The following is a 14,660-nucleotide window of genomic DNA, read 5'->3' as shown; positions in this document are numbered from 1 at the left end:
GATTCAACGAGCTAGTCAAGTAGAGGCATACTAGTGACACTCTGTTTGTCTATGTATTCACACATGTATTATGTTTCCGATTAATACAATTCTAGCATGAATAATAAACATTTATCATGATATAAGGAAATAAATAATAACTTTATTATTGCCTCTAGGGCATATTTCCTTAAGCCTCCCATCGCACACACAGGCAATGCGACGGTTTAAAACGGAAACTCCGTCACGGAAAGGAAGTTAAAACCGTTTCTATAGCACGTCTGTGCATCAGTGTAATAGAAGTACCTCCACTTGGTGTCTCTAGATTTGTTTATCATTATGTAGAAATGCACGAGTATTTAGCTAGTGTTTTATTATATGATAGTGGACAAGGGTTGGACAACCAATACATACTTGTTAGCGAAACAAAAATGAAAATCCACATATATTAAATGGAAATTTCTAGCAAAAAAATAAGATGGGTGTTGTACATGTGGTACAATAAAAATAGTTGTGCTTCAATGACTATTGTTTGTTTCAATGTTCAAATAGCTTGCAATGTCCATATTGACCCTATAGAGTCATTTATGACCTCTTGCCTATTGAGAAGTATGAATGCCTCACATTGATTTGGGTACATCCTAAGATTTCCATTGGAAGAAATAAATGGTAGGTCTTAACTTCTTATATTCCTTCATCAATTATCTTTAATAATGACCCATTAAGTAATCAGTTTGTCTAACTCACATCTAGATGTTTTTTAAGAATGTCACATCTAAGCTCCTACGAATATATAATGCAGCAACAAGAAATGAAAAAAATTAGGACAAAAAATAGACCACAAATAGAGTGGACATCGGTTTAGATGTGACATAACTATGTCACATCTAGATGCGTCCTAAACAGACCCTTAAGTAATACGTACCAAATTCACACTATTATGTGACTATATATCCTACGGTTTCTATAAGATATAGTCATATCTTGCATACTAACAAGTACAGTATCAAAACTTCAGTTCACCAAGAAACATGGGTGGCTTGTAATGTGTAGCGATCCGACCTCAAACGGTCAAATCTCTGTGCATAAGTGGCATCCCTGGATCGGTAATGCTCACACACAGTACTTAAAGGATTTATAACAGAGTACAATCACACACTTATTACATCGAATGTCTCAAAAGAGAACTTATTACAATAATATGGCTTAAGACCATCTAAATAGGATAACGGCGGAAGACTTGGAAGATAAGGCGAGTCCATCAACTCCAACGGCATAGCTGAGTGCATGACAACGACCTAGCACACATTACTCTTCGTTTGAAAAGTCTACAACATAATACGTTGCAGCCCGAAACGGGTCAGCACATAGAATATGCTAGCAAAATAACACTGTAGAGCAATGAACGAGGTAAATGCTAACACTACATGCATATATGGCTGGTGGAGGCACTATGGTTAATGTTTTTGCGAAAAGCCAATTTTTCTCTACAACAAAGGAATATATTTTATTTAACTACAAAGTTTGTTGAAAACTTAAGAATGGTAACCCCATATCAATCCCAATTAAATAGTAATTAACAACCCAACAAAATTAATTAAGAGTGTTGAGATCACATCAAAAATTCAAGAACCAGATACTCAAGATGTCCATAACCGGGGACGCGGCTAACCATGATTAGTTTGTACACTCTGCAGAGATTTGCGTACTTTTTCCCACAAGACTCAATCTCCTCCGTTGTATTTCTCACACTGCATGATGTTTGAGAAACGGATGACCGACACACAGTCTTTTCGAAGAGGTCACCTTAACCGATAGATAGGCCGGTACACCTACAATCCCCTACATCTGCTAGCCCATCATGGAAAGGATTCCCACAACTTACTCAACTATGCCAGAGCCCCTAATGGCTTGTGGCTGCACACGGAAGTTTCCAGCATGAATAACCTTATGATCCCTTTGAGCCTAGGTGGCGAATCATAGGATGATCACATGGATTCACCGGGATCTCCTTGGACAGCACTGGATTGCCTCAGGTGCCCACAAATGATCCACCCAGTTGTGTGTTAAAGTAGCCACCTTAAGTTAAACCTTAGTTAACAATAATCTCTCACATCTTTCATGAATTCTTTCAAAATCAAACCACGTCTACGAGCATAGCATAGCAGTATATCATAACGTAGAAGTAACTCCCAGGGTTTGAATAAAAGGGCAATAGGTACTACCTCAACAACTACTTCCCGAAACCCACATGTTAAACAGATCCTACTCATGCAATGTTTTGAGGATTGAGACTAATGCATAAAAACTTGAGTAATAAGGGATATGATCAAAGTGTTACTTGCCTTGCTGACGATCTGCAAACCCTAGAGACTCGTAGTAGCACGCTTCGCACTCCGGAAATTCTATCGCAAACAAACAATAGCATACATAAGCACTCAAGCACAGATGCAAGGGTAAAACTCAGATGAGAAAGTCCAAACTGAAAGTTCAACTGAAGTGCTTCGATTTGCAAAAAGAATCAATCAAATCGGAGTTACGAAACTCAAACTATGTTCAAAAGAAGTTCAAATTCAAATCTGCTTGAAACTAAATTTTAAATTGTCAAAATCATGTTCAAGTTGGTTAACTGGAAAGAGGGGTTCGAGACGAAGATTTTGGCGTTGGTTTCACTGGATTCGATTAAAAAGTTGCGAGGGTTTGAAGATTAGGGGTTAATTTGTGATAAAAATAATCGCGGATAGGTCCCTGGCCGAAAATAAAACAAAAAGAAAAAGACTAACGAACGAACGTTCGTTATCAGAGACAAACGAACGAACGCGTTCGCTAACAGAAGCGTTCAGGCGAACGTTCGCTAATTAGCGAAACCGAAAAAACCGATCTAACCAATCCGAACGAAAAACCAAAAAAAAACCGGGCGGTGACGGTTTTTACCGGTTCCTCGAAAAAGACAAGCGACGGGGCGACGAGATCCGGCAGCGGGGTCGGCGGGGAGGCGACGGCGCGGGGCTGCGATGTTGCGCGGGGCTCCAGCGGCGGCGCGGCAAGCGGCGACGGCGGCGGCTACGGCTGCTGCTGCGGGCGGTGATGGTGGCAAGAGGGGCCGAGGGCCTTGGCTTATAAAGCCTCGGGGGGGGCTTCTTGCGCAAGGGGGCGGCGGCGGCGGAGTCGGGTTCGGACTCCAGTTGGAGTCCGCCGGTGGCACGACGACGCGACGCTGAGGCAGTTGGCGCGAGCAGGCCGGCCTGCTCGGCTGGGCCTTCGGCCCAGTCGAGCGGGAACTTTTTTTTAAAAAAAAATTCGCCGAAAACAAAAATCCTAAAAATGTCAAAAACAATTTCACCGTCTAAATAAAAAATTTAGAACAAAGTGAACATTTTTCTCGCCTAAAAATGCATTTTTTAAATTCAAATAAAATAGCACTAAAATTCTAAATAAAATATTTATTTGATTGTAACATTTTCCTCCAATATTGCCCTCTTATTTTGGAGAAGTCGTTTTATCTCCACTCATTTATTTTTAATATTAGAAATATTTCGGAGAGAAAAATTATTAAAATCAAAATGATCCTCTTTTCAAATTTGAGAAAAATTCAAATATAAAAATAAATGGAATCCCCAACTCTCTCCGTGGGTCCTTGAGTTGCTTAGGATTTCTAGGATCACAAACAAAATGCAAATAAAATATGATATGCATGATGACCTATGTATAACATCCAAATTGAAAATTGAGATGTTACATAATGTCCATCTTGACCCTATAGAGTTATTGATGACCTCTTGCCTATTGAGAAGTATGAATGTCTCGCATTAATTTGGGTACATCCTAATATTTCCCTTCCAAGAAATAAATGGTAGATCATAACTTCCTATCTTTAGCACACCCTCCGTTCCTAAATATTTGTCTTTCTAGAGATTTCAACAAATGACTACATACGAAGGAAAATGGGTGAATCTACATTCTAAAATATGTCTATATACATCCATATGTGGTAGTCCATTTGATATCTCTAAAAAGATAAATATTTAGGAACGGAGGGAGTACTTATCTTCCATCATTAATTATCTTTAGTAATGATCTAATAAATAGTATCAATTGATAGGTACCAAATCACGCTATTATGTGACTATATATGCTACGGTTTCTATAGGATATAGAGTCGTCTCTTGCATACTCTCAAGGATCCGAACTTTAATTCACAAAGAACCATGGGTGGTCATTTCTGCCTCCTTGTTTCTTTTTGCTTGGTCGCCATTCTTTTCACCCATGCACCACTAGCGGCTACTCGTCAACTTAAATCTAAGTCAGGTGATCCTTCTTTAATTTGCACATATAGATCTTACACAAGAGGTTTAGATATATTCTGAACTACTGTAGGTATGCAAAAATTTAAGACTAATTTTTGCCATCCTTTTCATAAAATAAGTTGTCAAAGAAATATAATTTCATGTTCTTCACATAGTCAACAATTTTTCAATCATAGATAATGATTAATAGTCGTATTTTGTTTTTTCAGATGATTTCACAAAAGAATCTTTAGAGTATATTCCACTTGACTATCATGATATAGCTCCAACTCCCGCCACCCCCGTTACACCAGCACCGCCATGCATAGGGTAAGTTCAATGTTTCTCTAGTGCAATTAAGTTATGTGTACATACAAGCGTATTGTTTACCTTATGCTATTTTGGATTGCTAAATAATTAATTATACGTTTCTACAGTTGTCGTTCCTCTACGGATCAGGAAAAGCCAGCTACTGCACAACATTCACAAGTCAGTGAAGATATGTCGCCATCACATGAAAAGGAGAAAAATAAGGCGACACAAAAACATGTGTCATTTTAATATGAGTTTTACACCTTCATGTAGTATGTAATGACTTCTGAACAACAGATGCATATGTTCTAAATTAATAAGACCCATCTTTCTGTGATATATGTGGTCCACCTTGTTATTTAGAAACATGAGAGTCAAAGCTTGCATTGTGGAACAAAGGCATGGTTCACATATATGTGAATATATCTTCCTTTTTTATAAATGCCTAATACAATTTACACACACACACACACACACACACACACACACACACACACACACACACACACACATTCATACCAATATAAATATATATGCATTCGCTTATGGAATATGCTTTGTGCTGCCAAGATCACAAAAATGAAACCAAAATGAGGGGTATCTAAACCATTTTCTTGGAATTATATAAGCAACGGTAATATAGGGTAATTCATAAAGGTGGAATATTAAGGATTTTTATTAAATGGGAAATAAATATTTTCCCAAAGGTGGAATATTAAGGATTTTTATTAAATGGGAAATAAATATTTTCCCAAAGGGGTTGTTTGGATACGGTGTTTGTGGAGAACCAGTTTTTCTTAAACGTAAAATCTGTTATAACCGCCTAAAACCTTGTTTGGGTTATCCAATGAAATCGTGGATATGGATTATCTGGTTTGCTAAAAACGCAAAAAGTGAGTTTATAGAAAAACGACTAATATACATTTTTCTATAAACTTGTTTTCTGTATACTGTAGCTTCACGCCGTCCGGTGCCTCGGCTTGTTGAACTTTAGCGTTTGCATCGCCATTCGCATCGTCTCCGTCGTCTCCATGGTTGAGGTTGCCATCTAATTCTACGCCCCGGCGCGTCCATGCCGGTGGTCGCGGCGGTCGCCGCCGGCGCCCGACGACGACGTCGAGCTCCGCGGCATCGACGATGCGAGGCTGAAGGTTAGTACCTGACGGCAATAGACTACGGTATAATGGCAAGACCGCAAGAGACCACGCTGCCATGGCCGGCCGTGCGTCGACCGGCTCGTCTACTACTTAGCTCGCCATGCCCGTCTTGGTCGCTGCGGGCTGCGGCGCTGGTTATCACGTCACGCCCGTTCTCAACGTATCCATGCCCAGCTTGGCTGCGTCTGGCTGCGCCTCTGCCACCATTCCGCTCCACACCAAGCGGTGCAGCTGCGTTGCTATACTGCTATGTGTACATCTTGTCCACATCGAAGCCATTGTTTGTGCTCGTGTATACATATGACAAGTCGCGATTGGCAGAAAAGCATGTGCGTTGCGTCCGCGTCATGTATAGCACACAGAAGTATGCGGGGAGGCGACGAGCGAAGCTTCATGGCCTCGGGTAGGAGGAGCGCAAGGTTACTGACTAATTGTGTTGTTCTTCTTCTTTCTCTCTACCCACACAAGAAATTGTATATACTTATCTTAACAGAAAAACTAACTAAAACTGGTTTTCCTAAAAATCCTCCTAAAACTCGTTTTGCTAAATCTCACATCTAATCCTGGATATCCAAACAACCACAAAGGTAGCGTCTTTGGCTTTGGACTATGTGGAGTGCCTTGGGTGGAAGAAGAGATCCATAGTGTAATCATCCCACACCATTTGACCAATTTTCGAGATAGCCAAGATAACAAAAAAATTAAATCCAGATGGAAAATTACCAAAAAGGAATAAGGTCAAATAAAATCCAGAAATTCCAAAAGGTGAAAACTCGCTGCTTACAAGCATGCATAGGTGATGGAGAATTGCAGATGGTGTTGCCTTAGCTAGACAAACATCTGCCATTCATGTTGTTGCAATCGTGGTGGGGCATGAAGAATCGTTAGCGCCTGAATTCATCGAAGCTTTCGTGCAGTGATGTTGGTTTGGTTGTTCGATGTGCATCTTTTGGTCGTTTGGGTGTGTTATGTTGATGGCCAGTAAATCTTAAACCGGTTGTATGATATTATAGTCTTTTTTTATCATGTGGCGAGTGTTTCGATGGTGAGCGCTCGCACCGTGTTCCCTACTGGTGCCTTAACTCGCAGCCCTCTTTCCTGTCTTCTTTCGCAGCCCGTAAGAGTGGACTATTTTACAAGGTCCCGACACTATGTAATGCAGAATTGGCTGCTGCTTAACGAATGAATTCACTTTTTCCCTGCACAAAAAAAAAACAGAAAATAAGTTGCCTGGTTGAAAAAAAAAACTGTCAACACAAGGACACGGTTCCTCTGAAGTACGGCGCACACGCTGACATGTGGGCTTGGACCCACCCGTCAGTGGCCCAACGTCAGGGGATCCGGCTCCTGGACACACAGGCAGTAATAATCACAGGTGCTCGACCATGACTTTGAAGGAAAGAAAACATCCACAAACCCATTTCAGGTTATGATATTTTTTTTCAGGTGCACGTGTCGGTGTACTCGTACCGTAGTCCACAGGCACCACAGTGCTTTGTGGATACGGGCACGACTCATCGGGCCACGGCCACTTTCCCGATTTCTTCCTTCTCGTTGCGGCCTCCGACGTCGTCCCCTGCCCCACCCAACTGCTTCCCGCGAAAGCAACGAACCCATCATCAAATCCGGCGACCGATCCGTCATCCTCCTCCCCGCGGTCGCGGCGCCATTATAATTCCTCCCATTCCCATTCCCATTCCCTCGCCTCCCGTGTCCCGCAGCCATAGCTGGCCGGAGGCTTTTGCGTCCACGCCTGCCCCACTCCTCGCCCAGTCCCAGTCCCAGTCCCCTTCACTTCCACGCGAGGAAGATTTTATATTCCTGCATAATCTCCCAGGCGATCCAATTTCCCGTATTGGAAGCTTGCGCGGAGTAGTTTTCCCATTTTCAATTGGGTTTTTATTGCTCGCTTGCTTCTTCTTTCCCTCACGCTTCCTCCTCCTCGACGCGAGATCGTGCGATCACTGCGCTTATTTGGGTCGCCGGGATCGTTGGTCCAGTAGCCGGCGCCGCTCGAAATTGGATTCTTTTAGCTCGGTTTCGTGTCGCCGCGAGGCTCCGTCGTCGATTGGCTTGTCCGCTTCACGTAAAGATCAGGTTTTGCTTTGCCGCCGGGAGTGGGTTGGTCAACACGATTTGGGGATTTTTTTACAGTCGAACAAAGGTTGCTTCTGCTGATAATCCAAGCTCGCTTTTTCTACCGAGCTCAGCTCGAGATTGAAATCGAGCTGGGGTTTGCCAGTTTCTGACCTCGCCGGAGTCGCCGAGTGACTTCATTTCAGCCGTTAATGGAGGAGTCCGGGGAGGCGAGCATCGGGCCCTTCAGGATCGGCCCGTCGACGCTCCTCGGCCGGGGCGCCGCGCTCCGCGTGCTCCTGCTCAGCTCGCTCTGGCGTCTGCGTGCCCGCGCGCGCGCCGCGCTCTCGCGTGCGCGCGGGGCCGCGCTGCCCATGGCCGCGTCCTGGCTGCACCTCAGGAACACCCACGGCGTCCTCCTCGCGGTCGTGCTCCTCGGGCTGCTCCTCAGGAAGCTCTCCGGGGCGCGCTCGCGGCTGGCGCTGGCGCGCCGGCGTCAGCTCTGCAAGAGCGCGATGCGGTACGCGGGGACGTACGAGGAGTGGGTGCGCGCCGCCAAGGTGCTCGACAGAATGTCCGACCAGGTCAATGAGTCGGATTTCTACGACGTTGAGCTCATCGGGAGCAGGCTCGACGAGCTCCGGCGGCGGAGGGAGGAGGGATCGCTCCGGGACGTGGTCTTCTGCATGCGCGGCGATCTCGTCAGGAACTTGGGGAACATGTGTAATCCTGAGCTGCACAAAGGCAGGTTGGAGGTATTCGACATGATAGCACCTCTCATTCTTTTTTGTCTGTTCTATTACAAGATGTTTTTCTATACCAAGGTTGTGGTAGATGGCTAGATTTAGAAAGTATAGGAATCAATTATCTCATTCTTTTGATTCTCCATTATCTAAATATGCATATATGTTGGGTCATTGCATTCTTATTCTCTACTAGTATCTAAATATGCATTCGTTTATTCTTAGCATCTATGCCGAAGGCATTTTCGAATGTTATACACTTATACTTGGTTCCTATATAAAAGGTTGGCCAGGTGTTTCTATGTTACAAACCAATAACATGGTTTATAACTGTTTTCAACTAAAAATTATGCACTGTCAAGTGCTCAAATAACTATACTGTCTTCCATTTCTTAGTATCTATGCTGAAGGCATTTTCAAATTTTCCTATAAAAAAAGTTGGCTGAATGTTTCTATGCTACAAACCTATAACAAGGTTCATTACTGTTTTCAACTCAAAATTATGCATTGTCAAATGTTTAATTAACTATACTATCTTCCATTCTGGTTACACGGTTGATCTATTGTAATGCAGGTGCCTAGACTTATAAAAGATTTCATTGATGAGGTTTCAACTCAATTGAAAATGGTTTGTGAATCCGATACGGATGAGTTACTTTTGGAGGAGAAGCTTGCCTTTGTTCAGGAAACCAGACACGCCTTTGGAAGGACTGCACTACTCTTAAGTGGGGGTGCTTCACTAGGTTCCTTCCATGTAGGTGTAGTGAAAACTTTGGTTGAACATAAGCTTCTGCCTCGGATAGTCGCAGGATCAAGTGTTGGTTCCATTATATGCTCAATTGTCGCTACCCGGACATGGCCTGAGATTGAGAGCTTCTTCATAGACTCGTTACAGATCTTGAAGTTCTTTGATAGGATAGGTGGAGTTTTTGCTGTGACGAAACGGGTTATGACTTATGGTGCACTTCATGACATTAGCCAGATGCAAAGGCTTTTGAGGGATCTCACAAGTAACTTAACATTTCAAGAGGCTTATGACATAACTGGCCGTGTTCTTGGGGTCACTGTTTGCTCTCCTAGAAAAAATGAGCCACCGCGCTGCCTCAACTACCTGACATCACCACATGTTGTCATTTGGAGTGCTGTAACTGCCTCTTGTGCATTCCCGGGCCTCTTTGAAGCTCAGGAGCTGATGGCAAAGGATAGATTTGGCCACATAGTACCCTTCCATGCGCCCTTTGCCACAGATCCAGAACAAGGTCCTGGAGCATCAAAGCGCCGGTGGAGGGACGGAAGTCTGGAGATGGATTTGCCAATGATGCAACTGAAGGAGTTGTTCAATGTAAATCATTTCATTGTGAGCCAAACTAATCCTCACATCTCTCCACTCCTCCGAATGAAGGAGATCGTCAGAGCTTATGGAGGCCGCTTTGCCGGAAAGGTTTGTTTCTGACCTTTAATTATGTTAAGTTAATAATAGTTTGTGTGTGGTTTATCTTAGCATGCAGGACTTCAGCTCTTTCTGCAAGTAATTTAGAATTGCTCTTTTGCTCTTGAATACTAGTTCATCAGTTTCCTGCACAAAAGATGCTCATTTTCCCACGTGTTGCTACACAATGCACATCTGTGATCTGTCTACTAAATATATGCAATATCTTGGCAGCATTGAAAGGCTAATGGTAGGAGTTGGTGTTATTTGGTGTGAGGACATCCAGAAAATGTTCTGTAGCAAATACATCTGTACCTATTTTTACCTAAGAACTTTGTTTTTGTGATTCCATGTCTTCACTGAACACTAGACATTGCAATCCCTTCCAAATTTCAATTCATAGCTGTTGCATTACCAAGTCTAATTCTGATCTAATTTGTATAGCTCGCTCGACTTGCTGAGATGGAGGTGAAGTATCGATGTAACCAAGTTCTAGAAATTGGCCTCCCACTGGGAGGGCTTGCAAAGTTGTTTGCTCAGGATTGGGAGGGTGATGTCACCATGGTTATGCCAGCAACAGTAGCTCAGGTACTTCTGTCAATAAAATCTTCATAGCTCATACAGGCAATAATGCTGGTCCTTTGGGTTCAAATTGTCCACCTTATTACATCTTTCAAATTTGCAGTACTTGAAGATTATACAAAACCCGACATATCCAGAACTCCAAATGGCTGCCAACCAGGGTCGCAGGTGCACATGGGAGAAGATCTCTGCGATCAGAGCAAACTGTGCAATTGAACTTGCATTGGATGAATCCATAGCAGCCCTCAACCACAAACGAAGGCTAATAAGAAGCATTGAAAGGGCAGCAGCTTCTTCCCAGGGATATACCGACAATGTTCGAGTCAAAACACCAAGGAGGGTACCATCATGGAGCTGCATCAGTCGAGAGAATTCGTCAGGATCTCTCTCGGAAGATCACTTCGCGGCCGCTATTTCATCCAATCACCAAGGTACTATTCGAGTCGATGGTGCGCCAAGCACGTCTCATCATGTTCGTCAGATGTCACATGATGGAAGTGAGAGCGAATCAGAGACCATCGACTTAAACTCATGGACCAGGAGTGGTGGGCCTCTGATGAGGACTTCATCAGCTGACCAGTTCATCAACTTTATCCAGAATCTCGAGATTGAGTCCGAGTTCGATGGGGTTCATACAATAGAGGGTGGCAATGCAGGTATTTTCACAGGACCCACATTTCCTAGAGATCCATATCCAACCAACATTTCTAGAGCTACTACACCAGATGGTCCAGATAGATGCACAGAGGTTTCTGAAACAGAGTCATGCAACAATAGCAATACCAGCATTGCTGTGTCTGAAGGAGATCTGCTGCAACCTGGAAGGACCACCAACGGGATTCTACTTAATTTTGTCAGAAGAGAAGATCTGATTGCTCGGCATAACGGCGATGCTGATGTGGCCGAGAGCTCCTTACCCGAAGCATATGTGGACAGAACACATTCAGAATCGGGTGACGCCATCTCAGCTGCTTCTAACAGCTCTGAAGATAACAAAGATGTCGCTGACTTGGACAATCCCTTGGTTTCTCATTCAGATTTTGTAACTCCGCCTCAACCCTCGGTTGATGATAACGAAGGCGCTAGGCTAGATATTGAATAATTCTTAGTGGTTTATTGCAGCAGCAATGATGTACATGATAATTGCAGTGTCTATTTAGAGAGCATTGCTGACAACAGTAATGATGTATAAGATAATTGCAGTGTCTATTTAGAGAGCACTGCTGACAGCAGCATATCTGTTGTGTGGTGTCATATAGTGATTGATACTGATGATATATTTGACAGAAGCCTTTCTTGGCGTCGACATAAATGAAATTTAGCGTTTGTTGTACCACAGGCCCTGCCTCAAGGTTCTTCTGAACTGAACACACATTATAACAACTCTGGAAATCCATTTCTGTACACATATTCAGTTATCATATACACGCACAAAAATTCTGAGAAAATCATATATGAACTGATAGGGCTTCTGACTCAAATTTTGAAGCTCAATGGTTTCTATCCCGCAGATATACTGGCACAGAAGTCTTTATGAAACTCTAACTGAACGCTATACAAGCTCCTGTCACATCTCACAGGTTCAACAGAGTAATATCAATAATAATCAACACTGTCCTTAAGCACTAACATAGAATAATTATAAAATTTTACACATGATCACCCACCTTATTGACATGCTAAAACAGGCAAATCAGAAAATGGTACTCAAATGCTTTCAGATACCAAGTAACAAATGCAGCTAAAATCTTCAACTAGTCCTCAAACGCTTTCAGGTTGCCATTCACAGATGTAAATCCGCCGTCGACCACGAGGTTGAGCGCGCTGATGTACCTCCCTTCGTCGCTCGCCAGGTAGAGCACCGCCTCAGCAACATCCTTAGGCAGCAGATCAACACCTTTCAGGTTTGCCTCACTGCCCACAAACGCCAGGAAGTCCCTCACTGCATCACCCTTGTGCTCCCCCTGGGGCAAATGCGGCATGGAGAGCGCGGTGGGCACGGCGTACGGCGACACGCAGTTCACCCGTATGCCGTGCCTCCCCAGCTCCAATGCCACACTCTTGGTGAGACCCACCACCGCGTGCTTCGACGCGGTGTAAGCATGAGGCCCCATCCCTCCGATCACGCTAGCAACGCTCGCCAATGAGACAATGGAACCCTTCTTGCTCGGGATCATGACACGCGCCGCGTGTTTCATGCCGAGCAGCATGCCGTGCACGTTGATGTCGAACACCTTCTTGACATCAGCAAAGTCGAGGTTCCGGATATCGGTGACCTTGTCGCCCGTAATGCCGGCATTGTTGACCATGATGTCGAGGGTGCCAAACTTCTCGGCCGCCGCATCGACGGCCCGGCTTATGTCCTCCTCCACAGTGACGTCGCAGTGGACGAACAGGACATCGGGGTCGCCTCCGAGGGAGTCGCAGAGCTGCTGACCGGCTTCATCCTGGACATCCGCTATGCAAACCTTGGCGCCGTGCTGTCTGAAGAGGCGGGCGATGGCTTCGCCGATACCTGAAGCGCCACCGGTGACCAGCGCAACCTTTCCTTCCAACCTTTGGTTAGAAAAAAGCAAAGCAATCAAAGTTACAGCAAGCAAACATACTGATAATAATCTTACTCCTAGCATGCATTAAACAACCATGGCTCTACTACTGTGCTATCCAGCTGAGCCCCCAGTGCTCATCCCAGCTACATGTGGCCTATCACTTCTTCTAACAAACTTTTAAGCCGAATGTTTCTGCGCCCGCTGTCAAAAACAGAACAGGTAAAAAAAATATGCTTCTGTTTCTGTTTAGCATCAACGTTTCATTTATTGTTCTACTAGTTCTCTGACAGAGCATCAACATTTCAGTAGCAACATGCAGCATGATGTTTTCGAATCTAGGGACCTTAACCCTGCCTTCTGCAATACCCAACCTGAACTCCCGAAGAAAAGGACACAGACAGTAAAAGCCAGCCAAACTGCAGGGACCTCTCGCATCACGCGACCGGCGCCATTGGAGAGGTGCTACACATCTAAAGCAGCGCTACTTGGCCTCGATCCGGCCAGGATCGAGCCCCTGCTGTGACAGATCATGGCGAAACCGGCAGCGACCGGGGGGGGGGGGGGGGGGGGGGGGGGGGGAGGGAGGAAGAGGAAGGAGGAGGTGAGCAGACACGTACCGCAGCGCTGAAGTGGAGAAGGAGGAGGAGCTGCCGGCGGCGGCCGACATCGTCTCGGGAGTCGGGAGCGGAGCTCCGGCTTCGTCGCCGGCCGGTGCGGGGCGGGGCGGTGCGTCGTGGGGAGAGAGAGGCAGAGCGTGAGAGCTTCCACTGAGTAATACTCTTGCTGGTGGATAGCTTCAAAAAAAAAAAACTCTTGCTGGTGGAGTGTGTGCTGTGAGATGCGATGCCCTAAATACAGTATGCGTTGTTGACTACGGAAGAGTAATTACTACAGTTAATATACGCTACTACACGTGGCCTCACGTGAGCTCCTGCTAGCGCGCTGCGTAGCACCAGATAGTGGGAAGAGCACTTGAGCTGTGAGCTAATTAGACATCAGGGCCCGGGTGCTTCGGCCGGACGGACCGCACGAGCCTGGTCCTGCAAATATCGGTGAGCTCAGGGGGGTCCCTTGGCATATTTCGCGTGGCGCGATCATCAGGCGGCCGACCGACCGCCCAGCGAGGTTACCGACCTGTGACGGCCACGGAGATTGATATGGTCGGTGAGAGCGCAAAAAGTGGGAGGCGCGGCCGTGTCGCACGGTCGCTCACGGCAGATCAGATCGGGGTCCCAGGTGTTGCCGCCACAACAGGCCCACCCTTCGATCGATGTTGACTTGGCCATGGCTGTATCGCTTGTTCATTTCCTAGGGAATGACTAACGACCGATGGCTCATCTTTTTTGTTTGTTTGTTTTCGAACTCGGGAATGATGGCTTATCTTATCTTTCTTCATACTGTTTCTTTTCTCAAACTCGGAAATGGTGACAGCATTATTTAAATGTGTATGGTCGACGTCCACGATGACGACAACAACAGCAACAATAGTAATAATATTTGCTTGGTTTATACACGACAGTCATTTTAAGCTTCAAAATTGATCATCA

At 44.9% G+C, this 14,660-nt stretch overlaps 3 protein-coding genes across 3 annotated transcripts; 2 read left to right on the top strand and 1 right to left on the bottom strand.

The window, feature by feature from the left end:
- The first annotated feature begins 4,160 nt into the window (after positions 1-4,160).
- Positions 4,161-4,916, top strand: LOC123108161 (uncharacterized). The gene is made up of 3 exons (XM_044529999.1): positions 4,161-4,287; positions 4,496-4,595; positions 4,703-4,916. The coding sequence occupies exons 1-3, from the start codon at positions 4,188-4,190 to the stop codon at positions 4,824-4,826; spliced, it is 324 nt and encodes a 107-aa protein (XP_044385934.1). The 5' UTR covers positions 4,161-4,187; the 3' UTR covers positions 4,827-4,916.
- Positions 4,917-7,301: 2,385 nt separating this feature from the next.
- On the top strand, positions 7,302-11,900 carry LOC123105587 (triacylglycerol lipase SDP1). The gene is made up of 4 exons (XM_044527676.1): positions 7,302-8,565; positions 9,128-9,994; positions 10,427-10,570; positions 10,668-11,900. The coding sequence occupies exons 1-4, from the start codon at positions 8,023-8,025 to the stop codon at positions 11,664-11,666; spliced, it is 2,553 nt and encodes an 850-aa protein (XP_044383611.1). The 5' UTR covers positions 7,302-8,022; the 3' UTR covers positions 11,667-11,900.
- A 145-nt stretch (positions 11,901-12,045) lies between these two features.
- Positions 12,046-13,952, bottom strand: LOC123105588 (zerumbone synthase). Its single transcript, XM_044527677.1, has 2 exons — positions 13,731-13,952; positions 12,046-13,120 (listed from the first exon to the last, which is right to left on the bottom strand). The coding sequence occupies exons 1-2, from the start codon at positions 13,778-13,780 to the stop codon at positions 12,319-12,321; spliced, it is 852 nt and encodes a 283-aa protein (XP_044383612.1). The 5' UTR covers positions 13,781-13,952; the 3' UTR covers positions 12,046-12,318.
- Between the last annotated feature and the right edge of the window lie 708 nt (positions 13,953-14,660).

The sequence above is a fragment of the Triticum aestivum genome, chromosome 5A, assembly GCF_018294505.1.
Source record: "Triticum aestivum cultivar Chinese Spring chromosome 5A, IWGSC CS RefSeq v2.1, whole genome shotgun sequence".
In the NCBI taxonomy this organism is placed as follows: Eukaryota; Viridiplantae; Streptophyta; class Magnoliopsida; order Poales; family Poaceae; genus Triticum; species Triticum aestivum.
This window is presented reverse-complemented; position numbering and strand designations above follow the sequence as displayed.

Bases quoted from the DNA above. Each gene is read 5' to 3' on its own strand.
- LOC123108161 (XM_044529999.1), top strand. From the start codon at position 4,188: ATGGGTGGTCATTTCTGCCTCCTTGTTTCTTTTTGCTTGGTCGCCATT. The intron at 4,288-4,495 runs GTGATCCTTCTT...TTGTTTTTTCAG, and splicing joins TCAACTTAAATCTAAGTCAG to ATGATTTCACAAAAGAATCT. The intron at 4,596-4,702 runs GTAAGTTCAATG...ACGTTTCTACAG, and splicing joins CCAGCACCGCCATGCATAGG to TTGTCGTTCCTCTACGGATC.
- LOC123105587 (XM_044527676.1), top strand. From the start codon at position 8,023: ATGGAGGAGTCCGGGGAGGCGAGCATCGGGCCCTTCAGGATCGGCCCG. The intron at 8,566-9,127 runs GTATTCGACATG...ATTGTAATGCAG, and splicing joins TGCACAAAGGCAGGTTGGAG to GTGCCTAGACTTATAAAAGA. The intron at 9,995-10,426 runs GTTTGTTTCTGA...TAATTTGTATAG, and splicing joins GAGGCCGCTTTGCCGGAAAG to CTCGCTCGACTTGCTGAGAT.
- LOC123105588 (XM_044527677.1), bottom strand. From the start codon at position 13,780: ATGTCGGCCGCCGCCGGCAGCTCCTCCTCCTTCTCCACTTCAGCGCTG. The intron at 13,121-13,730 runs GTACGTGTCTGC...TTCTAACCAAAG, and splicing joins TTCTCCACTTCAGCGCTGCG to GTTGGAAGGAAAGGTTGCGC.